At 42.4% G+C, this 27,141-nt stretch overlaps 2 protein-coding genes across 6 annotated transcripts in view; one reads left to right on the top strand and one right to left on the bottom strand.

The window, feature by feature from the left end:
* The window catches only part of TPR (translocated promoter region, nuclear basket protein), a 33,770-nt gene extending 25,347 nt beyond the window's left edge, over positions 1-8,423 (bottom strand). For all 4 annotated transcript variants that reach the window (XM_066555399.1, XM_066555401.1, XM_066555400.1 and 1 more), the window contains exons 1-11: positions 8,273-8,423; positions 6,257-6,361; positions 5,759-5,832; positions 4,675-4,771; positions 4,345-4,448; positions 3,708-3,872; positions 3,385-3,477; positions 3,186-3,266; positions 2,089-2,176; positions 1,473-1,613; positions 598-689 (exon numbers count right to left, since the gene is read on the bottom strand). In XM_066555399.1, coding sequence (XP_066411496.1) covers positions 598-689; positions 1,473-1,613; positions 2,089-2,176; positions 3,186-3,266; positions 3,385-3,477; positions 3,708-3,872; positions 4,345-4,448; positions 4,675-4,771; positions 5,759-5,832; positions 6,257-6,361; positions 8,273-8,423 — 1,191 coding nt within the window. The remainder of the gene's footprint in view (positions 1-597; positions 690-1,472; positions 1,614-2,088; positions 2,177-3,185; positions 3,267-3,384; positions 3,478-3,707; positions 3,873-4,344; positions 4,449-4,674; positions 4,772-5,758; positions 5,833-6,256; positions 6,362-8,272) is intronic.
* Positions 8,424-8,751: 328 nt separating this feature from the next.
* Positions 8,752-24,432, top strand: ODR4 (odr-4 GPCR localization factor homolog). Of its 2 annotated transcripts, none has more exons than XM_066555983.1 (14): positions 8,752-8,831; positions 10,101-10,234; positions 10,333-10,467; positions 10,835-10,930; positions 11,833-11,939; positions 12,660-12,696; positions 12,802-12,942; positions 13,498-13,593; positions 14,052-14,117; positions 15,407-15,535; positions 16,208-16,298; positions 17,253-17,438; positions 22,445-22,537; positions 23,193-24,432. In XM_066555983.1, the coding sequence occupies exons 2-14, from the start codon at positions 10,136-10,138 to the stop codon at positions 23,258-23,260; spliced, it is 1,344 nt and encodes a 447-aa protein (XP_066412080.1). In that variant the 5' UTR covers positions 8,752-8,831; positions 10,101-10,135; the 3' UTR covers positions 23,261-24,432. The 2 variants fall into 2 exon arrangements, with proteins under 2 accessions (XP_066412080.1, XP_066412079.1); XM_066555982.1 differs by having other exon boundaries at positions 8,777-8,896.
* The last annotated feature ends 2,709 nt before the right edge of the window (positions 24,433-27,141 follow it).

Below are 27,141 nucleotides of genomic sequence, written 5' to 3' on the forward strand. Positions count from 1 at the left end.
AGCTGGACTTTTAAAATATGGTTCTAGGACTCATATCATAGAAAAGAAATTTCACATATTAATTTTAAAATGGCAAACTGTAGAGTGCAACTGTCTGCAATAAAAGAAGTCTACATAAAAGGGGGACGTTTAAAGCAAATTTAAGACAACAGAAATATCAAAACCAGTAACACAGCATAAAGGAATTTGATGGCTGGACAAAATAATCAGTAACAAATAATAACAACACAAATTGCATAAACAGAAGTATAAAACCCCTAGAACCTGTATTACCTATTGTTATGCTAATTGTTTCCAAGTACAGGCCAAAAGCAGAGCCATACAGATTAAACTATTATCTCAGAAAGCAAAAAAAGGCTGCTCCTGCCAAAAATGCATATAGAAAGTAAGTTTATATTAACAAAACCCACCTATTTCTGAATTTGATCTACTAAAGAAAAACTGTAAGGCATGTTGAAAAAAATCCCAGTAACTTAGCAAGTGACATCAGGCATGACCCCAAACCCAAAGAATGCCCTAAACCTGAACCTTTCTGTTCTCAGAGTGTCACTGATGGCATCCAAGGGCTTTGCTGCTGGAGAGGTTGTGCTCACTCACCTCAGTTAACTTCATGCCAGGCTTGACCACTTTGGCCACTGCTGCAGCAGTGGGAGACATGGCTGCCAGCTCCTCCTCAGACAGGATGGCTCCTGGAGACACAACCCCACAATTACCATCCAAAAGCTGCAATAATCCCCACCAGAAATACTCTTAAATATCATATCTGACTGGCCTTATTTGAATTGCTGAAAAGCTGTTACTACTAGGACTCCTGAAATGCAAATAATTTCAGAAAATGAGCAGCTGAAATAGCTGGAGCAAACCTTAACCTCAGGTTTTTAGCACACTGTCAGAGGTCTGGAGCAGCAGAGCACTGGTTTATTTTCATTAAATTAACAAAGGGATAGAGCAAATGTACTCCATGCCTCTGTTCCTTCCTGCTCTCTATCCTTTAGAAACTATGGGTATGAAGCTAACAACAAAAAGAACATAGCTACAACAGTGAATACTGAGCAAAATTTAATGTCAGACAGAAATTTAAGCACAAGAGGTATGTTCACTGCTGCCTTTTTTTTAAAGAGGAAAATAAGACTAGTTTATCATCTCCACTTCCCTCTCCAGAAAACCACTAAAAGCAGGCTGATTCAGCCTTGAAGAAAAGTTTCCTCTCTATTTATTTGAAAAGATAACAGATTAACAAAAGAACTTCAAAAATGTATGACAGAAACGCACTTTCTGCTGAGGGGAGCATATTTATACTCATATATAAGCATATGCATATATATGAAATACCTTCTAAAATGAATTATTAGAAATTACCAAAGATGACATTAGATTCATGCAGTTGGTTCTTAAGAGAAATTCAGCACAATATCCTTGAAAGATCACAAAAGCCCAAGAGTTTCTGTATTTCAGGTGCCAGCTGCTCCCACCTTTGCGCTTCGTAGCCGACAGTAAATCATTGGCATTCTCCAGCTCCTTCTCCAGCTTACTGATCTTCTCTCTCAGCTCCTTCTCCATGGTGGCTTTTGACTCCTCCACCTCAGCCAAATGCTCCTGGGCTGCTTTATTAGCTGAAATTCAATCAGACAAGCAGGTTATGTGTTGTGATTGATTTTTATTTTAGAAGTATCAGAATTTAGCTGTGTACCTTAAATTTTACTTTATATGATCTGCAGAAGTTCATGCTGATAAGAAAATTCAGCAGTGTGAGAAAAGCATGAACCACTGCCTATCACCCTTGCTTAGAAATGGGAAAAAATATCAACTGCCTTTGGCAGTGAAAAGGAACCTAAACTAAAAAGCTAAAGTGAAGACATATCTAGCAAAATTATCAAAATCCATACTAAAATTCCAGGTGTACTTGAAAATAGCTCCCCAACCATGAGTAAATTCAACTAATCAGGCACAGTTTTGTTACAAAGGAACTGGCATTTCCATCACCCCCAAAGCCCAATGAAATTCCTTTCAGGAACACAAAAACCCCATTTTTCAGAGTATCAAGGTACTCCAAGGAGCCCAACTGCTCTCCTCCCTTTGCCAGCTTACCTTCCCCTGCTTCCTTCAGGAGCTTGTGCAGCTCTTCCACTGCTCCTGTCAGCTCATTGCTCTTTGCCTCTGAGTCATCAGCAGCACTCTGAAGAAAGCATTTTAGCTCACCTTTAGTACACAGCAACAGCAGCCCCGTGTTTACAAGAAAGCCTAAACTGACCACAAATTATGAACACAGTTTTCTGCAAAAAATGCTGAAAGAGTCACCCAAGCTGGTCAGTCCTTTCCATGTGAATTGACTCACTGATGCAAACTGATTTAGAGTAAGAAGCATCAGACACTGATTTGATGTGGCAATTCCCAATACAATCTATGGCCTTTAGCTGTTTACAGCTGCTGCTGACTCTTTCCTTCTTCTGACTAAAGAAAACTGGGAATTTTCAGTACTCTATTTCAAAGAGTCTGAAAAAATAGTATTTTTAGGGACTCCTATTATATAACAGTTTATGTTTCTTTGCTTCCAGCTTGAGATCTCCCAAGTGCAAAGCTGCACAACATTTATTTGGTGTTTGTGCAAGAAAGATCACAAAGCAGAGCTCGGTAACCTGTGCACTAAAATGTGCAAACCAAAGAGCAAAAAGTTGTACATTTCGGCTGACTTAGTCAGAAGGTTACAGGGTATTTTTCACTCTTGAAGCAAACAGAACAAATATTACTTGTTTAGATGGTGTGTCTTTGACACAGTACAGGACATTCAGCTGGGTCCTAACCAAGTCACGAACACTTGCAGTGCTCAGAAATGAACTTCTAACTCAGAAAAATCTCTTGCACAGTCATACTTTCCACATCAACTTTTACCTTCCAACAGATCCTAAGACATAACCACATTTTTACAACATGCCAAAATAGTTGGCATAAAATTACTATTTCAACCCCAGTTTTGCTTATTCTCCAAGATGATCCAAACAATGTAAGAGTCTAAATGCTGACTAAGACAGCAGCAAAGAAAACAATGTTTTGCATGTTTCACAAAGTCCTGCAATGGAAGTTAGCCTTTCCACATCCAAATTTTGTGGGGGGAAAACCCTCCAAATTGGCCTGCATTATGTAAGATTCGGACCCTACTAGAGTTATAATGGAATTAACAAACTCACCTTATACAAGTTGGATAATTTCATGTGGGCATTCAGTTCATTGTGGAATCTCTCTTCCATGCTTGTCTGCTGCTCTTTTGCCTGGCAAATGAAAGAGGAGAGGGTAGGGGAGCATTCCACTATTTCTATTTCACTCATTTTATTGTTTGATTTGTAGGACGAACTGCACTGCCATTTAACATATTTCAAGCTGTCTCACCTCCTTTAGTTTATTCAAAAGTTCTTCAACATGCTTCTGGAGGTTTTCATTTGACTGTTTCAAGCTGTTCACCTGCTCCTCCATTCTGGAAACCTATTGAGAGAAGAAATAAAGACACTATGTAAGATTTTTAGCTCCCAGCCCAGTTTATTTTGGAAAATATTTGTCTAATTGTTTTTAACTTAAAAATAAAAACAAACCCAAAAGCTGCTGAAAGAGCATATAAGGTCACTCAAATACAGTCATTAAAGTATTGGCTTTGTTTAACACAGTTAATCAGGTGGTATAATTTCTAAGAAATGACAACTCAGTAATTACATTACCTCCTCCTTTTTGTTCTCCAGACTGCATTTGAGCTCCAGGATTTCATTGCCTTTCTCCCTGGCAGTATGGAGCAGCTCATCTGTTTTAGCTTTCAGCTCAGCATTCAGCCATGTGTTCTGGTTCTGCAGCAGCTCCTTCTCTTGCTCCAGCCTTTTCTCCCGGTACTGAAAAGAGAATTGCACAGTGTGATTGTAGTGGTTCCTGCCATTTGAGTTAGTTTCCCCCAAGTTTAAATTAGTTGGGAACAAGAACAAGATTAGCAGCCTTTTAGAGGAAATATGATATTGAGATTTTTGTCCCTTCCTCCTCTCCTTATGGAGTTTATTCTGCTCACAGAGTAACGGTACAGGTTCACAGCTCATTATTTTTCTCCTTTCCACCTCCCTTCATGGAGCTGAAGTCTTTCCAAGCAGACCTTCCTTCCACTGCCACCAAGAAGGCCTGGACATGCTTGCCCAGCCTGATACCCCCTGTCTTCCAGGAATACAGATCTCACTTCTAGTCACAGCCACCAATTTTATAATGAAAGAATTTGCTATAAATAACAGACACTCACTTGACCTACTTTCCAAAATGGTGATTACATCACACACAAACAATGCAGAACACACACTGTGCTTACAAAGCCCTTCTCACCTTCATGGAAACATCTGATGTTTGAAGCTCGTCCAACTTCAGCTGAAGTTTTGCCTTTTCTGTGTTGGCCTCTGTGAGCTTTTCATTTAAACGTTTAACATCCTCTGGAGGAGGGAAATCAGTGTTAGAAAAACCTGTTGTGTAACAGCTTTAATTACTAAATTGTAAAGAATGACAACAGGCAAGATACTTTGTATGTAATTGCATGTTGGGCACTAAGATACTGCATAAGGCACATTTTTAAATGAAGAAAAACAAGCACCAAAGTGGTGTCTTTGTGCAATGACTGTGTTATTTCCTGGTATTTATGGACTGTGCTCCTGGCTGTACCATTTAAATGTTCAACTTCCTGAGATCGCCTTTCAGTGGTTCGGACCAAGTCTCTCTTCTCAGCTTCCAGTTCTTCCTTCTCTCGAATTAACTGGCTCTGAAAAAGATTGCCCAAGGGCAATTAAGAAATGTGATCAGCTCTCTGGAACTGTTTATAGCCTCTGCTTACACTCAGAACCACACAGCAGTGAGCTAAACCTCAGTGAGCTACCCCAGCCAACTGAACACTGGGATAAGAGGCTTAGAGTGGGCATGGAAATCACAATGGAGCTGTTCAAAACTGCATTTCATTTTAATATTCTTGGAAAGACAGCTGTAATAGTCAAGAATTTCCTGAAACAGCTTTGTTTGGTTAAATAAAAGGGGTAAGAGAGTAAACAAGGAATGACAGTGCAATTTACATGCACCAATAAAAACAACCAACAATGCAATTTACATGCACCAATATAAAAATCAAAACAAAGCCAACAATCTTGGATCATTTACAGACTACATTGTCTCTCAAGGTATCACTACACTTGAGGATGCCCTCAAGGTATCACTACAAAGCACCTCAGTCAGGCCCAGGTAAGCTCCTTTGGGGGAACAATGAGATCCACCTCTCATTGTGGAAAAATCAAACTAATAAACTTGTTTTAGCTTCCTGCTTCAAAATTACTGTTCTGCTGGGTCAGTCAGCTCAAGTGACTCATCCTGCAACCCAGTGACTTTTGGGCATAACACAAGAAAAACTGTGCCAGAGTGTGGGAAAGGATGGGGAAAAACAGAACTGTTGTTTATACCTTTGTCTGAATTTTGGGGGTTTGGGTTAAAATCACTTCACAACAGGTTTCAGCTGGAATGGAACAATCCATCCAAACTGAAACAAAAGCACCTGCTCACCTGTCATTCAGTTTGCTAAAACACCACCTTTTTAAAAGTTCCTGCAATTTTCCTGCACACACATCCCCATGGACATGTAAACACCTCCCTGAGCTCATCCTGGTGCCGATCCTGATATTCTCCAATGAGAACTGATTGCATTCTGTGCTGCTCCCACCCAGGGAGCCCCAGGGTGTCAGCCCCTGGCCGACCCCAGCAGTACCTGCACGGCCGCATTCCGGTCCTGGGCAGCCTCGAGCTCCTTGTTCTTCTCATTGAGCACCTTCAGCTGCTCATCTAGGGGGAAGGAACAGCAGTGAGGGATCTCCACTAGGATGTGTCAGAACTCACTCTCCTAATGCAACAGAGCCACAATGTCCCTGACAAACATTTTTAGCAAAAGAGAGAGAAGAATGCCAGACCCTGCCCTGGATGGACCAGGGGCACTGAGGCAGACTAAGGCACTGCTTAAAAGCAGAAGCAGCTTTAGTGAGGATCCATACACAGCCCCCTGCACTGCTACTACCCAGCAAGGGGCTCTTCTGCCATGAGAACAACAGATTCCATTAATCTTGGAACACACCACCAAAACACATCTCCACAAATGCAGCTGATGGGAGATTTTCAGCTCCTGTGTAAACCCTGAAGCAGTGCCCACAACCCTGGGCTGGAGGGCGAATGTCCTGGCCAGCACTTAAGGATGTTACACAGTTACACTTACGAAGCTTTTTGAGCTCCTCCCGCAGAGTTTGACATTCCTGGGTCTCATTTACAAGTCTTTCCTGGCTCTGAGCCAGTCGCTTTTCCACTTCAAAGTACTGTTGCTCTGTAAAATAACAAAGTCATCTCAGTTTCACATCATAAACATTTTTTTTCTTACTCACCTCTACCAAGGAGCACTCTAAAGAAAACATATAAAAATACTAAGACTGTAATAGAATTTGAAGGAAGGAAAAAAAAAAAACCACAACATTTTTGAAGGCAAAAACCTGAATTTTCACATTGAATGAACACTAGCATGACAAGTGCTGTGCTTCCAGAAACTGTGATATGTTTCAGCCTGCTCTAGTGGAAAGTGTCCCTGCTGATGGCAGCGGTTGGAATGAGATGAGCTTTAGGGTCCCTTCCAACCCAAATTATTCCATGATTCTGTAAAATTGTCCATCAAATAAGAGTCTGATTAATCTGAATAGTTCTTTAACATTTTTGATGTAACCAGAGATGTTGTATCAGCCCAATTATGCAGTGTGGGCTCATCAGCTTAAAACTTCTTTTATTTCTAGAGTATTTCTATACATACAAAATAAAATCCACATATCCCCAGGTATCAAGGGATTTGATGTGGGGAAACTTTTAATGAAGACTTCTTAAAATTAATTCCTGGGCTCTATTCCCTTAGCAGCAAAAAAAAAAAAAAAAAAAAAAAGAATTATATGTGAATTTTTGTGATCTAAAACAGTAACTGTGTCATGGATTCAGGGTAAAATACTCAGTAAAAGCATAATTAATCTCACTCTTGGGCAGGATGGGCTTCAAGGAAGCACTGAGGGATGTCTGTTTATCTTCTTCCTCTGATACATTACAATTTCAAACAATGCTGCTGCTCCTGCCACACATGAGAAGAATGGATCTGGATGAGAGCAACTTGCTAAAATCTGTGGGTTACCTTAATTTACACCACAATTTATTAATGCATTTACCAAGATGTCTACCACAAGAGAGACTGAAAAACTGAAAGGTAGAAGTAAAGCTTACATTAGAAGTATGTCACATCCTCTACAGATTAACCCATATTCACAATCTCACACTCTTGTCTTCTGCTCTCTGCTGGTGTTACTGTTCTGTTATCAACTCATCTCTAAATCAGTATAAAAAAGCATTGATTCCATCAGGGCCACTTTATGGAACAAAATTGAACAGGAAAGTATAAACCTAGGGCTGTTTGAGAGCTGTATGAACAAAGCTGCATTTCTCCTCCACAACGAGGACCAAAGTAGACTGAAGCACAGAACTGTTTGGGTTGGAAGAGACACCTAAGATCAGAGTCCAACCACGGCCCAGCACTGCCAAGGACACCACTGACCCATGTCCCCAGATGTTACATCCACATGGCTTTAAAATCCCTCCAGGGGTGGGGATTCCATGCCTGCCCTGAGCAGCTGTGCCAGGGATGGACAGCCCTTTTAGTAAAGGACTTTTTCCCAATATTGAACCTGAACCTTTCCTGGTGCAACTGGAGGCTGTTCCCTTTCCTCCTGTCCCTGTTCCTGGGAGCAGAGCCTGATCCCCCCGGCTGTCCCCTCCTGTCAGGAGCTGTGCAGAGCCAGAAGGCCCCTCCTGAGCCTCCTTTTCTCCAGGCTGAGCCCCTTTCCCAGCTCCCTCAGACACTCCTCCTCAGACCTGTGCGTATCAATGGTAGTTAAAAACCAGGGGAAAAGCTGTTCTTTAAGACCAACTCAAACGCAGTTTTAACCCTGAACGCCCCTTAGCATGAAAAAAAAAACCCAAAAAACAACCAGCAGCAAGAGGAGAAAAAAAAAAAAATATATATATACTCCAGGAGACAAAACGAGACAAACACCGCTCAGGTCCCAATGCAGGCCCGTTCCAAGCCCCCTCCCGGCCTCACAGCCCCCAGGGTACCCCCGCAAGCCTGTGGAAGACAGAACCGCGTTCCGCGCAGTGCCCGCGCTGCCTCCCCGAGCACAGGGACCGTGGGCCCGCCGCCCGCGCTCACCGCTGTCCACCTTGAAGCGCTCATGGCGGGCCCGCAGCCCGTCGATCTCGCCCTGCTGGTCGCCCAGGAAGCGCTCCAGCTTGCCCTGCACGGCGCGGGGCAGCTTCGCGAGCTCGGCCCGCTCCAGGAGCTGCTGCAGCACGGCCGCCATGGCTCCGGCACAGCACCGCCCGCCGCCCGCAGCGCTTCCGCTTCCGCCACGGCAGCGCCATCATGGGAGTGGCGGCAGCGCCGCGGCAGTGCCACAGCCGGGACAGGAGACCGCACGGCCTCGTCGCCATGACGGATAGAGGCGCTTCATCCCTGCTAAATGACAGGAGCTGTCTGTGCTTCTGAGATGCCCCATGTGCCCGAGAGCTGCCGGGGAAGGGCGGCCGCTTCCGCCACTCCCAACATGGCGGAGCAGGGGGCTGTGCGCCCCCTCGCGCGCCCTTTTCCCGCGCTCCGCTCGGCATTGCAGTGCGTCATCTCCCTGCGCCGCGGCACTTAGCGATGACGTAATCGGCCACATCGGTGCTCGGCTGAGACCGGGGCGGCTACAGAAGCTGGGGATGTGCAGGTGCTGAACCCCCCTATGCAGATACTGATCCAGGGGATGGGCAGGTGCTAAACCCCCCTATGCAGGTACTGATCCATGGGGATGGGCAGGTGCTGATCCATGGGGAATGTGGAGGTATTGATCCCTGGGGATGTGCAGGGGCTTTCCCCCCCCCCCCCCCCCCCCCATATGCAGGTGTTGATCCCTGGGGATGTGCAGCTGCTGATCCCTGGGTATGTGCAGGTGCTGATCCCGGCTATGGGGGCATGAGTTGAGGTGTGTGAGTACCTTCCCTGTGGAGGTTCAGGATGCTCTTTGCTTTCTCACCCTGTGCTCTTGGGCTTCAGCTTTTTAATGCTTAATTCTTTGGGAGAGCTCTCCAGGCTTGAAGGGGTTTTCAGACCCTCCCTGCAGGGAAGGAAGGGGATTCTGTGGCAGCCCCTGTGTCCTGTGTCCTGGAGGGGATGCAGAACTCCCTGTGTCCTGGGTTCTGGGGTGGATGAAAAACGCCCTGTGTCCTGGGTTGTTGCAGCCTTCTGCAAAGGCTGCTCATTGGAACATCCACAGATGGTGTGCTCTGAGTGTTTGGGAATTGCAATGGAAGTGCTGTAGTGTATGTTCAAGGACATGTATGGAATTCAGTAAGTCACTGTGGGAATGGAACAGTGCATCCTTTAGAAGTATCATGCAGCAAGATACTTTTTCTTGAAGGCATTTCAAAATTCAAATCCTGGGTTCAGTTTTGGGCCCCTCATGACAAGAAAGATGTGGAGGGGCTCGAGCATTCCAGGGAAGGGAATGGAGATGGGAAGGGTCTGGAGCACTAGGAGGGGCTGAGGGAGCTGGGAAAGGGGCTCAGCCTGGAGCAAAGGAGGCTCAGGGGGCCCTTGTGGCTCTGCACAGCTCCTGACAGGAGGGGACAGCCGGGGGGTTCGGGCTCTGCTCCCAGGAACAGGGACAGGAGGAGAGGGAACGGCCTCAGGCTGGGCCAGGGCAGGCTCAGGGTGGACTTTGGGAAAGTTTCTGTACTGAAGGGGCTGTCCATCCCTGGCACAGCTGCTCAGGGCAGGCATGGAATCCCCACCCCTGGAGGGATTTTAAAGCCATGTGGATGTAACATCTGGGGACATGGGTCAGTGGTGGCCTTGGGGGAATGAATGGTTGGACTCGATGACTTTGCAGGGTTTTTTCAATCAAACAGTTGTAAAGGATCTTTGTGTGAGACTTGTTCTCCTGTACCCATTGCCGTGTATGTACCCTCTTTCACTTAGTGCATTGTGTGTTTTGTAGGTTGGAACTACAACAGCTCACTTAAACCTGGAGCCATGGGTAGAACGTACCTTGTCGAGGAAGGTATTGGGCAGTACCTGACAGAGCTCAGCACAAAGGTGAAGCCATATGTCACTGGCCTGTTGATAGGGCAGGTAAGTGTGGGATTGTCCTTCCATTCATTCCTGTGAACTGGGGAAACCCCTGTTCAGCAGTCTCAAGGTGTGTTTGCTTCTGTTGATGTTCTGGCAAGTGCTCCCCCCAACGGGACTATGTCATCAGGGCTGTGCGAACCCCTCCCAAGGAGCAGCAGCAGCAGGAGGAGAGCCTGGGCCCTCCCAAACTGGCATCCCTGGATGAGGAGTGGATCACCACACACGCCAGTCAGGTGAGAACTCACCCTGGGAGGTGGCAAAGGGGTGGGAGGAACAGGAGGGAAATAAGATGGACACAAAGGATCTCAGCACTTGTGTGATGTCAAAGTGACAGAGCCTTCCTAACCATGCTGGGCACAGGTGTTTTAAACCAGAAATACCCTTGATGTTTTCAGGTTTTTTGATGAAAGGACATTTGATATTACTGAAGGGAAAACACTTGCAGGATGTGTTCCTGCATGGAGAGGGTCCTGTAAATGAAAACCAGTCTCCCTTAACTCATGTCTGCTCTTGGTGTCTCACCAGTGGTTTTTGATATCTCGAGGTACGTGGTTTCTAGATTGCCAATCATGTTAATAAATGTTCAATTTCATTTTCAAGGTGTCCAGAATGCTCCCTGGAGGGTTGCTGGTTCTTGGTGTGTTTATGATTGCAACTCCAGAGCTGGCTAAAGATGGTCAAAATGCTCTGCGCAAGGTAAGCGGAGTTCCTGCTGGGAGGACAGCAACATCCTTGGCTCTGTGTGTGAGGAATTTCCTCTCATTTGCCTGACTAAAATACACCAGTTTTGTTGCTTTATGTCACAAGTGTTGTGCTTTGATGTGTGGGTTTGAGACTGGAACCTCAGAAATCCCTGTCCTGTGGGACACTATTTTTAACCTCCTGTTTGTAACTGCAATAGCAAATCTGAATTTCTGTTTACTGGGTTTGTCTTTATTTAGTGGATGTGGACATTCTGGCTTAGGGAAAACATCCTCAAGGTTTATATTAAGCTAAATGCATTTTTGTTACAGTATTGGGGCATCTACTGCCATATTTGGTTTCTGTTCTGGAAATGTATGTTCATTTTGTCATTTTTTCTAACATAATCATGGTCAGTGATTTAAGCACGAGCGGGTTTGGCAGCCTGAGATCCAAGAGTCAGTTTTGGCAGTTCAGTGCAATTGCATCTAAGTTATGTAGCTGGCTAAAAAAGGTGAGCTGTGTCCAGGTGACCAGTGATTGCTGAATTAAAAATTGGGGGGGATTTGTTTTTTATAATTAGTGGCTATTTTGCACAGCTTTTCTGACCCAGCTGATAGGCAGAAAACTGTAATATATCTGTAAGGACAAAAGCATACAGGTTGGGCATGTGAATGTATGTTGCTTGCTTTGGTTTATAAGGGAGCTAAATTAAAATTTAACAAGTCTCTTTCACTTTGGGGCATAGTGCCTCTGAATCCCTGTTGAATTTTCTTTTAATGTGACATTTTGGTGACATGTAAGCTGTGTTTCCTGCTCATACATTATTTTTATATTGCTTGGACTTAAAATTTTAGCACAAGACTATTTTCCAGGAATTATAGTGCATATTTTTGCAATTTATTTTTGGTCTTTAGCTAATCTTTTCAGTGGAAAAGTCCTTGAGCAAAAGAAGGCTCTGGAAACCTACTGAAGAGGAGGTCTCAGACAGAGCAGCACTTCAAATCTGTTCTGCTACAAAAAAGTATCCTTTATGAGCAAGGTTTATTGACTGAGGCTGCTGTCCCAACCTCTTTTATCCAGTTACTGCTGAATAAATAAGAATTAGGGAGGAGGAGGCTGTTTAAGTTCAGCTAGACATGTATAAGTTGAAATAATGAAGTTTTCTGATTAGCCATGGTTAAGACTATTGACCCTCTTGTCCTTGCAAAATTTCCATCATTTCTTATGTGGTCTGTCTGTGTGACAGCATCAAATGACACCTTTCCCAGTCAGTCTTGACTTGCAGAAACTGAAAAAAAAAATCTTGAATTACTGTTTGGCTTTTTGAATTGCTGTTACCAGTGGTGCTTGCATGGAATTGGGGCAGCAGCAATCCTGTGGGATCAATGCTAGAGCTGCAGCAGAATGCAGGAGCTGTTGGTAATGACATAATACAAGGAGAGAAAGCAAGGATTTTTCTCTGAGGGGAGAGAGAGATGAGGACAAATTAAAAATTGATGCCTTGGTGCTTTTCCTGTCAATACATATTGATCTTAATTTGTTTGTAAGAGATGGCATCACTGTGGTAGTTGGGGATGATGGGCAAATGTTTTCCCATTTTTTTACACTGATGAAAGGTGAGAACTTGCTCCAGAGCATAAGTTAGCTTGACAAGGAAGTTTAGTAGAGGACTAAGTTAGTTGTGGATTGTTCTTAGTTGTTCCCTTGCTTTTCACTGGGTCTTTTTCTTTAAGTAGCACAGAGTAGTTTGCCGAACCTATGATGTGCAGGACCCCAAGGTAAGCTCATCCAGCTTTTAATGCATGGCAAGTAATGCTAAACCCCAAAAAAGCCTCAATACAGTGCTTTGGGGAGATGCTTTATGGCTTTTCTTCTGCTCTCAGAGTTCAGCTAAACCAGCAGACTGGAAGTACCAGAGTGCTCTGACTGCCTCCTGGGTGGCTTTGGGCTGCACAGTAAATGTGAACATCCACATTCCACTTCTTGCTACTTCCCCCAACCATGACCTGGAGAAGAATACGAAGGTAACTCACTGCCTGCAGTGGTTCCTACATACCAGTAACCACACTCATTTCTCTGCTGAGAATTAAATAAGAAAGAGTTGAACAGTGCAGGACTGGACTAGTCAGTGGAGAATGTTTAGCAATTATTCCTCTTTTAAATGTAACTCTTCTGCTGTGCTCAATGAGAAGTTTCCTGTGTTCAAAATGATGTAATAATTGTCATGAGTATCCCAGGTAACCTCTCTGGTGCCTCACCTGGTGAAAGGTTACACCCAATTTGTTCAGGACTATGGGGTGCTTTTGCCATGAGTTGGATTTCAATGGGCTGCAGTCCTCTCTGCAACCCCCAAATCCCTGGGGTGGCACTTCACTATTTTGCAATGCTTGTTTCTTAATTTGTTCTGAATGTGATCCATTTAAGATTTGCCTTTGGGAAAACACAGGTTTTTCACTTTAAAACTCTTGTCAAATTATTAAAACACATACTTCTATAAGTTTCAGCATGGAACTGTCCAGCCCTTCAGTGAAATTCTTTCTCTTTCTTGTGGTTATTTTGTGTTTTCACTTGTTTTAAAGAATGGGTTAAACCGATGGTCAAAGCAGATAGAAGACAGTGTTTTTCTGATCAATGGCCAAGTTAAAGATGAGGATACAGAACTGCTGGAAGGGCAGGTGAGTACCAAACAAGGAGGAATTGAGCTCTAAGAGATGCATGGTTGGATCCTCTGTGTGACAAAGCATTGAATGAGACATCTCCTGTGCAGTGTTTGTTGGTCTGATTGGCTGTTCCAGGTAACCAACACACAGAGCTGCCATTCCTGCAGCTTGCCTCTCCCTCCTGGGCAGTGTGAATGCAGTAATTATGTGTGAAATGACTGAAATGTTTCTGTTACAGAGTGAGGTGTGAATGTGGGTGATGACATTTCAAAGACCTACTTCAGTCACCTCGTTGATTGATTCATTCATCTCTCCTTTTAGTTTTGTAGTTCTATTCTCTTGGTTGGTTTCTAAGTGCTATTTTTCCCTCTCAAAGTCTATAAACTAGGGAACACTCTATGCCACGGTGAGGAGACTGCTTCAGGCACTTTTTTTTTCCTGTTTCATGACACAAAGAATTTTTTTCCCCTCAGAAAAAGTTCAGAGGAAATACTCAGCCCAGCACTCAGATTTCTGATGTCAAGGTTCTGACACAGCTGGTAAGTTTTTAGTGGTTTGCAAAGTATAAGCTTGCCTTTCAATTATAAAATAGAGCAAAAAATAGAATAACAAGGTTCTGAATTATTGTCTAGAAATCTTGCTCACTTATTCCTAAAACTTTCTCCCCACCCCCGGATATTGAATATGAAACTGATTGTTAACAGATTTTGTGCCTTTAGAAATTCTTGTGGTGAGATAACCATGTTGTCCATGAATTGCATAGCTGAAAGACTGGAAAACAGGCTCTGGAAAAGAAGTGCTGTGACTAATTCCTTTGGTAGTAGGATACCTGTAGGTACCTGTGTACATTGATTTGAAGTGACTTTGTATCTGAAGTTCAGAGTCACCCCCACACTTCAGTCAGTGCACAGCTTGCCCTGGCTAGCTTGGACATTCACTTGGATGCTTTTGTCAGAAGCTCAGCTGCCAGCTCTGGATTAAGGCGTAGATCCCGTGAGTTGAATCATCATCTGGAGCTGCTGGATCTATGTCAGGAGCTTCCTCCCTACCTGAGTGGTGAAGAACTGTGAATTGAGTGCCCCAGTCTAGGTCCTGAAGTCCAGATGTGTCCAGGCCTTGTTTCATAGCCTTCTGTATTTTGTCAGGTGGTTCCTGGATTCTCAAAGTTATGTTCTGCAAAACTAGAAGTGTTTCCAATGCCATTTTAAAGTCTCCATGAGTATCTCAGCTTCTTTTGTGGTTAGTGTCTATTGTATTGAGGTTAATTGCTGCAGGGACAGGAAAACTCTCTTTGGCAGAAGTGGTTTGTGCAGTTGGTGAGGAAGTTGTGCACCCCAGTGTTTCCAGGTGTTGTCCTGGAGTGCTTCATGCTCACACTCGTTGTTGTGGTAATTAGGGAGAGCATTTCTAGGCAACAGTTTGATGCAGCTCTCAGTGTGACCACGTGTATAATTTGGTACTGACTGATGGGATGACTCCCAGCACACCCTGGGTTACACTGATTATAGCAAACATGAAAACGTCATTGTTTTAAAAAAGCCTGTAAAAGACTTAACAGTTGCAATGCTGTTATTTGCCACAAGCCTGGAAAGTTTTAAGATCTCCTAGACACAAGTGTTTGAAACACCTGGAGAGATAAACAGATTTTCCATAATAGAAAAGAGAAGAAGAACCAAATGCATAACTAAAAATAAAATAAAAATAAAATTAGTTCTACATGTTGAGGGAAACAGCTTGTGTGTGAGCACCTGCTGTTGGTTTGCTGATTCTGGTTTTAGAGACTGTGCTGCAAAGGCCTGGGATAAAGGTGGATGTGTTTGTCCCTCAGTGCCAGGGTGCCAGCCCCAGGTCCACGGCGACAGTGCAGGTGTGCAGTGGCTCCATCAACCTGCGGGGAGCTGTGAAATGCAGAGCCTACATCCACAGCAACAAGCCCAAGGTTAAAGAGGCCATTCAGGTACTGAGCAGGGTCTTGGTCCATCAGGGACCATTCTCCTGGAACACGTGGGACTTGGCATACTGGTTTTCCTTTGCCAGAATGGTCTAAACTGGGGTCAAAGTTATTTTAGAAACCATCTGTGTGGGGTTAGTTGGTTTTTCTCTTCTAGAGGAATATGTGTGCTGTGGGTAAGGCTGGGCTCTGGGGAGTCTTTGGATAAATTATCAAAGGGATTAGGCTTTGAAGAATTCTCTGTAAGAAAGGTTGAAAACTATATTTTTGTATTTGTAGAGGTAAAATTCAGATTTACTTGCTCAGTAATTTATTTTTTCCCCTCACTGAGTCATTGCCTCGTGATTATTTTTGTTTGGTTTTACTGGTAAATATCTAGAAGTTGTCAGTTCTTATCCTAGCAATCCTAAAACTTTCCTCAGCTTTTCATTTTTGTTTTGTGGTTTTCCTTCTTGATACCAATTCTTTTAATGTTAGCTTTTCTTTATTAATCAATTCTTATTTATTAGTTTGAAAATTCACACTAGTTTTTATTTTCTGGGAAAAAAGCTATTCTTTCATCATGGGTTTAATGTATGGGGTTTCTTTGGTTATTTCTTCCTGGTTAAAAGCTTTGCAAATAGTTTTGATTTTGCAAATGGATTTGATATTCCTGATGATTTCACTGTGTCCTTGCAGGCTTTGAAAAGAGACATAATAAACACATTGAGTGATCGGTGTGAAATACTGTTTGAAGATCTGATTTTAAATGAAGGACCTCAGAAAAAAAGTAAGAAATAATAAAAAAAAAAACCCACAAAAAACCCAAAGCCACTAGCTTGTATTTGCAGTGAATTTTGGTGGTTGTAGAAAATTCTGTTACAGTGAAGTTCCAGTATGGTTAGAGCAGAATAAAAAGGAAAAGGTATAATTGCTGCTTGTCAGCCTTGACTTTTTCTTAAATCTGGAATTTTTTTGTCAAGTTTATGTCCTTTGGCATCACAGTTCCTGTGACCACAAAATGCAATCCCAGCTTCTTCCTCACCGATCAGAAATTTTGTGATTTTTCAAACTTCTGTAGTTGAAACTTTTGCCTCTGAAGTTCCAACTGTACCTTGCACACTTTAAATTTTTATTTCTATTTTTAAATCGATGTATGGTATTCCTATTAAAATTGATGTGTGTTAAAACTTGATAGAGGCCAGATCTTTGGGCTCATGCTGGGACTCTTAAATTTCTTTGAGTCAGTGCAGTGGTGTTGTTGTCTTAAACCAAAAAGGAGTTAATTGACAAATCAATGGGAATGTCTTGGGCAGAAGGAGCCTTTTCCATCGCACGTAGTTCTGAGTCCCCTCTCTAGGTGGCAGCCGAGCTTTGTGGCTCTGAGTGTGACACCTCTGCAGTCCTGAGCGCTGCTGAAATCCGGCTCCTCGGGGAGCTCTTACCTGCAGCCTCTCCCAGAGCCCTCCTGCAAGTCATTCTGAACAGGAGAAAAGCTCTGCTTGGCGTTTTATGGTCTGTTTGGAGCTGCCCTGGCTATTTCTGGAGAGACTAATAATGTAAGGACATAAATCCATAGAATAGCAGCCCACTAAGCCAGGCATGTCTGAAAGCAGGGTTTTACACAGAGACCTTGAGCTCTTCTTTTGCAATGACTTTATCTTATGCTCAGAGATTATGGAGGGATCTTATCATAACTGTCAAGGCTTTTATTGGGATGGTATTTCTCCCTCTTTCCTTTTAGATTTTGGGAGGGAATATCATGTCTTGCCTCAGAGACTGTTTGTCCCAGTGGCTGGATCCAGTGTGATGCTCAGTGATTATAAGTTTGGTGATGAGGCTGCTGGAGAAATCCAGGAACGTTTTGTGGAGATGTTGGATCAGCCTGTGCAAGCTGAAGATATGCACATAGCTGAGGACATTAGCACAGGTAAATATCTGGGAGCCAGGGCAGGCTGGCTCAGGGGCTAGGAAATGCTGATTAATGGCATAGGCCAGTTTATCCAGATATGAATAAAGTCAAATTACTTCCTATGCAGCTCTACGGACTTATAGCAATTCATTTCAGCTTTAATATATTGTGGAAAATGATCCTAACAGTTTGTGTTTTTTGGAACAGACTTTGTCCTCTCAAATATTTTGGTTTTTCAGTGCAGCCGTGACTGCAGCCCATGAGCTGCTGTAGAAACATGAAGAAATGGTTAACCAAGGTTTGTATGTGCCATTGTGCTCATGAATTACAGGGAATCCTTTATTGATAAATAAACTCTTAAAAAACACCCTGCAAAGCTTTATTTTTTTACATGAATATATATATTTACACTTTCAGTAGTTAATCTTTTTAGTGCTAAGTAGTTTTGAGACAAGTTAGAATAAGTTGAGTGATTTAGTCAAATCTACTGCTTTTTCACTACAGAATTAAAAACACTTTAAAAATTCTTCTAGCAAAACATTAATGTAGTCTAATGTATCTTTCAAGAAGTTTTCGTGCTCAACCTGATTTTTTAAAAAAAGCCAAATACCTTCCTTTATTCAGAGTGTTTTAATTTATGTACCAAATGCAGTGCCCAAACCTGAAGATTTGTGGTTCACCCAGAATGAAAACAAAGTTGAGAGTGCTTTTCATTTTCTGCTGAATGTCTTACAAGTTTGTGGTCTGATTATGAGACTGCTATATTCCCTTTAATACAGATATTTTGACTTTAATACAGATATAATCCGGTTACTGGATTCATCTTTCTGAATATTTCTGGTCTATATAATTTCCTTTAGGGTTTTCTCCCTTGCAATGTTGATTTCAATGTAGATTTCAAATATGACATTGAAATGCACCTAAGAACATTTCCTGTGGTCTTATGGAAGACATTTTGCTCCCCTTTCCCCCCCCCCCCCCCCCAACATGCATATGAGCTGCAGGTTCCAGTTTTACAATTTAAATAAACAAAAAGTCCAACACTAATTCTCACATTAAAACTATGAACACTTTTTGATGTTGGTATTTAGGGACAAAAACGTAGGGGCAATGTAACCATGACTTGCTGTGCAAGGTAAACTGTGAGTACTGATATTCACCTTGACTTGCATGCTAACTTGAAGGGGGTTTTGAGTTTCCTAATTTCAGAGATAACCATAAATTCTTGTCTTTCTAAATGAATCAGCTCCCCCAGGCTTTAACTAGACCTGTTAGCTGTTAACTGACTCATCCTTTTGAAGAGTAAGAGGTGTACAGGAACCTCAAGGAAAACAGGAAAGACAATAAAAATCTCTCTGGCATTATTAGAGTAACTTTAATACTCTTAAAACTAATTACTACTGAGCTTTAAGGAATCAGTATAGCTTAGAGAAGCAAATGAGTATTGTTGTAGCAGTGGAGAGAGGTGTGGGAGGAGAGAGGTGATGATTCAGTTCAGCTTTATTGCTTATGTAAGGCTGTGTGAGCTGCAGGTAGGAAGGAAACACCTTTCCACTCACAGCAGGGCATCCCAAAGATTAATGCCAACAATAGGTGTGAAGTGATGGCACAAAAGATGCTTGGGTGTTCTTGTAGTCTTCTGCTTGTAGAGTTAACTGGGGGGGATTTATATTCCTTTTCTTTGAAAGAAAAGCAAATTAAAGTAGGTGTGTATTTTCTTTAAGAAGAAAACCCCAAAGCCACCAATTGAAATAAGTGCATAGAAGAGGAGAGGAAAAAACGTGCAAGGGGATTTTGGGAAAGCTTGGCCTTGTCCTGGTGACCACCATAAGGTTTGTCCATGGAATGGGCTCTGTTAATTGCAGTGGTATCAATAATGCTGACAGCACAGCACTGTTCATTCTGATAATTAAAGTTGAGGCATCTGTCACTTGTAGTTTATTAAAATCACAAGTTATTTATACACTTTTATCATACCAGGAAGGTCATTTTAGAAAGAGTCCTGTTAAATGCATACAAAGTGTTCTGCATTCTAAAAAAATCCCCCATTAATTATGGGATTTGATTTTTATTGTTGCTTTGGTATGAAATGTCCGAGCATTGCTGTGAACATGTTTTTTTGTTGTAATGAGAGTTTGTGGTTTTTCTTGTGCAAAGGCTTTTCCAGTGCATCATTTTGGCTTGGGAAGCATGTGCTGTTTCTCTAAGCTTAGCTCTAACTTTGTTAATAATGGCCACTACTCAGTAATTGGTTTGTAGGGAACTTTGTCATCAGCCTTTCTGTTTGTGTCACAGTTCCTGTGGTCTGAGGCACCCTCCTCAAATTAACTGGAAATGCTGTTCATACTGAGGTTCTGGGGAAAGTTTACTGATAAAAAGAATTCTCTAAAATTCAAGAACACGAGCAGGCTTTTGCAATTATTTGGGGTTTTTTTCCTCTTTAAAATATGCACTTTAGAAGAAGAGGATCTAATCGGTATAGGCAAAAGATTTATTTTTTAAGCAACTTTTACTCAAAATGTGAATTTTTGAGGTCAGTTTTATGTGTTTACTGAACCTGGGGCTCTCCTGCTGTCTCCTGCAGTTTGTCTCTTGACTCCATGTACAGATCTCCAGTAGGGACACCACTGGGTCATGCTTTAAAATTGCTGTGTGGAAAATAGAAAGTAAACCCCGAGCTATTTATAAGTGAAAGACTTAAATAGCCCTAACACTGTAATTTCAAGGTATTCAGGGCTCTAATACAGGCAACTGAAAGCTCTACATTTCTGATTGGCTTTACTAAATCCCTGCTCCTCCTTGGTGCAGGGGGTGGGCTGTTAAATACCCTGAGTGGATAGACAGAAATAAGACTTCAGCAGTGATAATCACTTCCCTGTCTTGGTTAGGAAACTGAAGAATTAAGGATTCATCTAATTGGTACTAGAAGACATCTGCTATGAAAACTGTTTTGTGTGATTTTGCTGCTCTACATGCAAACCTTCCAGAATGTGATGGTATAAAGGCCTGTGGTAGCTAAATACCTCAAGGGTGGTTCTTTTTTCTTTTTCCCTTTGTCTTCTTTTTTTTTTTCCAGGCAAGGAATGTGGAGCTGCCTTGATGTGCAGCTTCCAAAGGTCCCCTCAGCACAGGGAGGCACAAAAAAACCATATATTAGAGGGCACAGACCATCCTACCTGCTCATCAAATATACAGCAGAAAGGAACCTGCTGGAGCTAGACTCCAGAGGTGGCCCAAAAAATGCAGTCAGATTGTCCCAAAGTGGGATGTTTCACAGAATTCAAACCTCTGGACAGAAGTTCTCTTACTGTGCTAGTTAAAGATACCTACTGAAAACCTATATTGCAATAATTAATAACTCCTCTACTCTAGCTGCAGATTTCTGCTCATTTTAGGCAGCTGAGGGAGTGTTTTTCTTGGCACAAAGAAAATAATGATCTAGCCACACCCTTATTCAGGGATATTTAATAATTTCTCTTCAAAAAACACACTTTGCACTGAAATATTGTTATCTTGATCTTACATGGATGTGCTGCTTGCAGAGAGCTCTCCAAGCAATGTCTGTATACCTGTGTATCTCACTGTCCTGTTGAGTTTCATATCAGGCAGTGATTTCTCTGCTGCTGTACATCCTGTACCAATGCAGTGGGTTTAGGGATAAAAACCCTAAAGACAGGTTTTAAAAGCTACTTTGGGTGTTTTTGTGTAACAAGTCTTGTGCAAGCTTGATTTAAGGATATTTTGAAGACAATTATCCACATGAGTCAACAGAAACAACCTTTCTGATCATCTAGATTATCCATTTCCACCATAGGTAATGACAGAGAAAGTACTTTGTTTGCATATGAATCACACAGAGGATGTGCCTTATTACTCAAGCATGTAATTTATGATTTATTGCTGATGGTCAACCCCTCTGTGGAAATGGAGATCTGTTTTATTCAGATCCGTGTCCCATGGCCTTCTAAACCCTGATATCTGGTTCTGCTGGGGGTTCCCTTGTCTCCAGAACAGTCTGTTAGGCTCCTTCTCTTATCTGAGCCTTCTTGTCTCATTCTTCCCAGACACATCCAGCTCCCACTGCCATGACAAACACTTTGTCTTTCTGTTTGCTTGTGCAGAAGGTGCCTGTGGTTGTAGATTCTGAATTGTAATCCAAATTTTTTGGCAAGTTTTAGCAAACTCCTGAAAATGGGAATGCCTAAAAATGATGGCCCACGACCATCCCGCAGCCTTGTCACTGGGGGCTGTATGGTGTGTTCCATGCTGGCTCAAACAAGTTGGGCTGAAGGACTGGAGATTAATCCCCTTCTTTCTCTCCTGCCCCTCTAACAAGCTGGATATAGCCAAGGGATTAGGGAGATCTTTGCAAAGGAAATAGATACAGGCTTGAGTCCCATCCGCCTGGAAATAGACTCAAGCTCTCTCACATCCTGGCTGGGCAGACAAAGGATTTAGTAATTCTTCCAAGGAGGAATGAGTCCTCCATGCCTGCTGTGAAAGGGAATTTTTAGGGGATCTTCAAAAAGAAATTTCTGTGGCTGGAAAAAATGAAAAAAATGCATCTCTGGCTGTTGGGTAGGGAAGTGCTGCTGGGCTCATCCTCTCTGGTGTGGGATTTGCATGTACCCTGAACTGGGGACAGATGGCTCTGGAGGGGAGCTTTGCTCTTGGAAGGTGCTCAATGGTACATTTTGGTGGTTCCCTCTCACGTAGTCAAATTCTCCCCAGGCTATGCAAAGAGGGTTGGGAATTTTACTCTGGAAGCAGGGTGGGGAAAATGAGTTTTGGAAGAGGAGCTCCTCCTGAAATGTATTTTGTCTCTTTAATTTTACCCTTCCAGCCATACAGCATAGTTTAGCACTGTGCTATTGCTGTTGTACCACTTCTACTGCAATAAACTGTTTTTTTTTTCTACCATAAATACACTTTATAAAGTTGATGTGAAGTTCTTGGCCTTTTGTGTTAATTCACTGTAAAAGACAACTGTTAATTTTCCCCTTCTTCCCTTGATTTCCATGCAGTTGATATTTGCCCAGTGACTGACAGCCCGAGTGACACACCACAGGCACAGCTGACAAAAGCAACATTGCTGTTGAAGCTTCAACAAAATATGGGTATGTTCCTTCCAGATTTTTGCTATGGCACTCCAGAAGCTGCAGTGGCTCCTTTCAGGACTGTTAGCTCCCACAGCATCCTAATTGTCAGCTCAGGAATTCAGGGAACACCAGCCACAGAACTTGCCATTGCAACTTCTCCATGGTGCTGCCTCATCCAGCTCTCAGAGATTTGTCTGCACTTAGTAGAACTCTCTTTGCTGTGGGGCTGCTTGTATTGAAATAGTTACACTTTACTCAACAAAGCAGTTACTTCTGGATTCTATTAATTGTTAGAAATAGAATATAGTAACTGGAAGATTAAATAGGAGCAGTAAATATGTAAATATGTGTTTGCTTTGAATGTAAAAATGTTTTCCCTTTCATCATCACTGAGGGTTTTCTGTGTGTCTCCTCAGTTGCATCAGTAATGAGCATGCTAATAAAAGTAGTTGTTGGGGTCACTCTTTTTGGGGTAGCTCTTTTTGTTTCTCCTTGTGCTCATTCCCCGACCCACCCTCCCCTCCCTGCCTGCTGCTGCCTGTGCTGCCCTTCCCTCACTGCCTGTGGATTTAGGGCTGGTTGTGGTGTCCTTCCCTCACTGCCTGTGTTCTCTCTGGATTTAGGGCTGGTTGTTCTGCCCTTCCCTCACTGCCTGTGTTCTCTCTGGATTTAGGGTTGGTCGTGGCAGCCGCTGTCGCAGTCCTGGCGTCGATTTTCTCCTTCAACTACTTCAGTGATTGATCTCCAGTGATTAAACTCCAGCCACCACAGCTCCTGGGAAATGTTGGCCATTCAGAAGATGGAAATAACTGGGGTTGATATATTAGTAATTAAGAATTGTTGTATTAATCTCCCCAGGTAGATGTGCAATGTAAACTGTAATACTGTAAAATGTAATTCAGTTACCTTGTTCCATCATACACTTCCTAAATTAAATAGAATTGTGCACTTAGAAAATCAAGTAGAGGGTGAATCAGGTTTACAAGAAACTAACCCTGTCTCTCTGTGTAAATGAATGATAATATTATTTTCTGGAGAGGCCCCTTAAACAAATACAGAACCTTAATTTTCTTCCTCCTGGCTCCTTTAATGTAAAATGCTACTCCTGGTGTTTCTCAGGGTATTGGTAAAACCTGTATAATGACCTGGTATGATAATTCCTGCTTTAAGGGTTCCTGTGCTAAGAGAAATCTTATTTTATTACAGTTAATTGGGGGAAAATTAGTTTTAGTAAAGCCAGCATTTCACCATAGTCATTGTTTTAGATAATACTGGCTAGCTAGCATAAAATGTATACAAATAGTTTCTAAAAGTTTCAAGACTAGACCAAGGCAGCCTGTAAATAGCTTGGTTCAAGACTGGAGATCTCAGAAACCAATGAAATGCATGGCATTGCTGAGCTGTGTGTATGCTGCTGCCTTTGACTCAGTGCCTCCTGATGAGGGCTTCTCTGCCCAGCTCCAATACAATCATTGCTATCTTGGAATTTTAACTATTTCAGCAACAGTTATACCTAGGCAGGCCTTGCGGGTTATCATGTAGGTACAGGCAAATTATCAAAATTACTGCTAATCAGGATTTTTAGATTATAAACAGAGAGCTTTCTATGATGAGAGATTCTCCTGGGGATGTTGGCCAGTTACATGTTTACTTGACATGAGGAAGGTGGACAGAGGGAATGAACTCTAGTAAGGCTAATAAAGACAATTTGTATATGAAATGTGATGTTTCCTTGGACCTGAGCTGCAACAGAAAAGAATTAACAGCATTTTAATCCCAATGCAAATTTCTTTTTTTTGTTTGAAAGCAATGGAACACAAAGAAAAAAAATAAACCCTTTGGTTCTAAAGCATAATCAAGTATGTACTGGGATACCTTTAATAAAGGCAATTCTGAGAAAGGTGTGTTGACTACTGCTGCCTCACTTGTGTATTCTGTTTTTGCATGTTTGGAAAAAAGAGCTTTTTGAAAGACAGCGTTGACTTTCTGTGCTCAGCATTGCTCAAGTGGGCCCTCCTGGAGGAGGGTGGTGAGTCCTGTAATGGAGGCACTGGGTTCAGCTGTTGTGGGTTCTATAATTGCTTTTTATTCTGTGCCAGTCAGTGGAATCAACAGGCAGGAATCAGGAGGTGGGATGACATCCAGGGGAGGCTGAGGGTTATCCAGAAAATGGAGTAATTTTGTAATGTGATGGTTGGTTTAAAAATTGCTCTGCTACAGTCCCTGTTAGAAGGAGGAACAGGGCTGAAATTAGAAGAAAGGCACTGTCTTTTGTCTCTTTTTCTTTTTTTTCTTTAAGGAGAACAGGGTGTGCTTTTGAAGGTAAAATACAAAATGATTGATTATTCTTTAGTTGCCTGTAACACAAAATGCAGCCATAAAAGTGAAGTACAGCATCTCTGACACCAGAGAAGATAATTGTCCTGAAACACTCTTTCTGTAGTTGTTCTTGTTTAGTACTTGTGGTGTCAAAAATAGAGCTTGTTGGCATATATTATTCCAGGGATCCCCTTGCAAAGAACTCTTCCTCTTTTTTCTTCCTCTCTTAACATTTGCTAAGCTTATTCAGTGCTTAGTAAATGATCCTTTTCTTTGTGGTCATGGTCAAATTAATCCTTCAGTTTAGGACTAACTCAGTAGCAGGGATCAAATTTTCCAGTTTGGGCTTGGAGGAAGGCAAAGAAAGTTGCTCTGGTGGAGATTCCAGGTATAATATAAGAGACAGTTAAAGTACCATCTGTGCAATAATAAATTAATCAACCCTGTCAAAGAAGAAATGAGTAATTTGACTTGTACCTACAGATTGAGCCTTCCAGTCATCCTGCCATGAGGAAATTGTGGATGTAGAAGAAAGCAGGTTCTCACTTGTCTAAGAATTACAGGACTAACCAAGAGGGGATTTTATTGTCCCATCCTTTTATGTACCATTTTGCACTGTTGATAGTGTAAGATAATGAGGGTTTAGGATAAATTAAAATGTGTGTGTAAGAGGAAAGGAAAACACCCTTTTAAAAATCTGTTTCCTGACTACTGCATAACTCTAGCTCAGGTTTCATTGTAGGTTTTTCCTACCTGTATAATACTCCAAAGCTTTCAGTCTGAGAAGACTCCACTGTGACTGATACTGAGCTTTGTTAACTTATGTCCATGATTGCAGATACATAATTTATTTTAGTATGTAAGAGTTCAGAGGAATGATTTGGACTTCCACATCTGAAAATCAGGCTCTTCTAAGTATAGTTCTAAAATTTTTAGTACAAAATAGTTTTACAGAATCATTTATTTTCTGTGCCATGGGGTTTTAAAATGTGGTTTAAAAAGCCTCAGTGGTCTTGGTCACTTGGTCTTGGAGGTTTATAATTCCTCACATCTGAGGGCAGCATTTGGTGTGGTAAGTTGTGACAGGTTGTGATGGTTTGACCCCAGCTGGCAACTGAGGACCACACAGAGCTTGTTCACTTCCCTGGGGCAAGGGGCAGGAAGGTGGAACAAAGATAAAACTCTTGGGTTGCAATAAGAACAGTTTAATAATTGAAATAAAGTACAATATAATAATAGTAGTAGTAGTAGTAATAATAATAATAATGAAAAATGGAGATAACAAAAAGAGAGAGGGGAGTACAGTGCAGACAGATGAGTGATCCCAGTGCAGTGAGTGATCCCTCACCCCCACCCAGTGATGCCCAGCCCATCCCTCAGCAGCCTTCAGCCCCTCCTGGCCACTGCCCAGTGCCCACCCTGGGCATGGCATCCCCTGGTGTGGGATATCCCCTGCCCAGGGGGATCAGCTCTCCTGGCCATGCTCCATCCCAGCTCCTGCTGCAGCTCCTCACTGCCACAGCTGGGACACTGCAGAGTCCTTGGCTTGGGGTAGGCTCTGCTCAGCACCACCTGAAGCATCAGTGTCTTATCAAAATGGTTCTGTACTGAATCCAAAGCACAGCCCTGTCCAGGCTGCTAGGAGGGAAAATAACTGTCCCAGTTATTATTATAATATTTTATTATCCTGACAGCAGGACACTGGCATTGACCAGAGGCTTTGCTCCCAGCCTGAGCAGCAGTGACACCAGAGATAATTTCTTCCCTCCTCTGCTCCGTCAGAAGATTTGGGGACTTGGGGTCTCTGTGACTTTGAGTCAAAATGAAGAGTAACCACAGCCCAGGACAGCAGGCAGGCTGTTCCCATGTGGTTATTGAAGCATTTACTGTTTGCTACTCAAAAACTTTCATACAGTAATAAATGTTTAAGTCAAACCTTGCTTTTTGCTTTTAAGGTTGGGTTTTTTTCCTGCAGAAACTGACAACTGCTGTGATCAGAGTATTATTTGCAACTTCATTAGTCATGAGCTTCTGTTGAGGCTTGGTGCCACGTTTGTGTTTGCTCTTTGGTTTTTGTTTTTTAAATTACAGGTAGAAGCAAATCCTGCTTAAGCACGTTTAATCTGTCTCTTAAATTGGAGTGTCAACTTATACAGTAGCTGTAGGTGGAGCTTCTGTGGTGTTTTTGTTGGGGTTTTGTGCTTTCAGCCTTGTTCTTAGAAAAATGAAGCTTATGTGATGAGGCTGCTGATGTACACCCTCATAGCTTTTGAACCAAGTTGGATAAAGAGGGAAAGTTCTCA

This window comes from Molothrus aeneus, chromosome 9 (assembly GCF_037042795.1).
Source record: "Molothrus aeneus isolate 106 chromosome 9, BPBGC_Maene_1.0, whole genome shotgun sequence".
NCBI lineage: Eukaryota > Metazoa > Chordata > Aves > Passeriformes > Icteridae > Molothrus > Molothrus aeneus.

What these genes read in the sequence shown, in the direction of transcription:
- ODR4 (XM_066555983.1), top strand. Translation starts at nt 10,136, where the DNA reads ATGGGTAGAACGTACCTTGTCGAGGAAGGTATTGGGCAGTACCTGACA. An exon ending in ACCTGGAGAAGAATACGAAG is followed by an intron (nt 12,943 to 13,497) that starts GTAACTCACTGC and finishes CTTGTTTTAAAG; the next exon opens with AATGGGTTAAACCGATGGTC. An exon ending in CAGAACTGCTGGAAGGGCAG is followed by an intron (nt 13,594 to 14,051) that starts GTGAGTACCAAA and finishes TTTTCCCCTCAG; the next exon opens with AAAAAGTTCAGAGGAAATAC.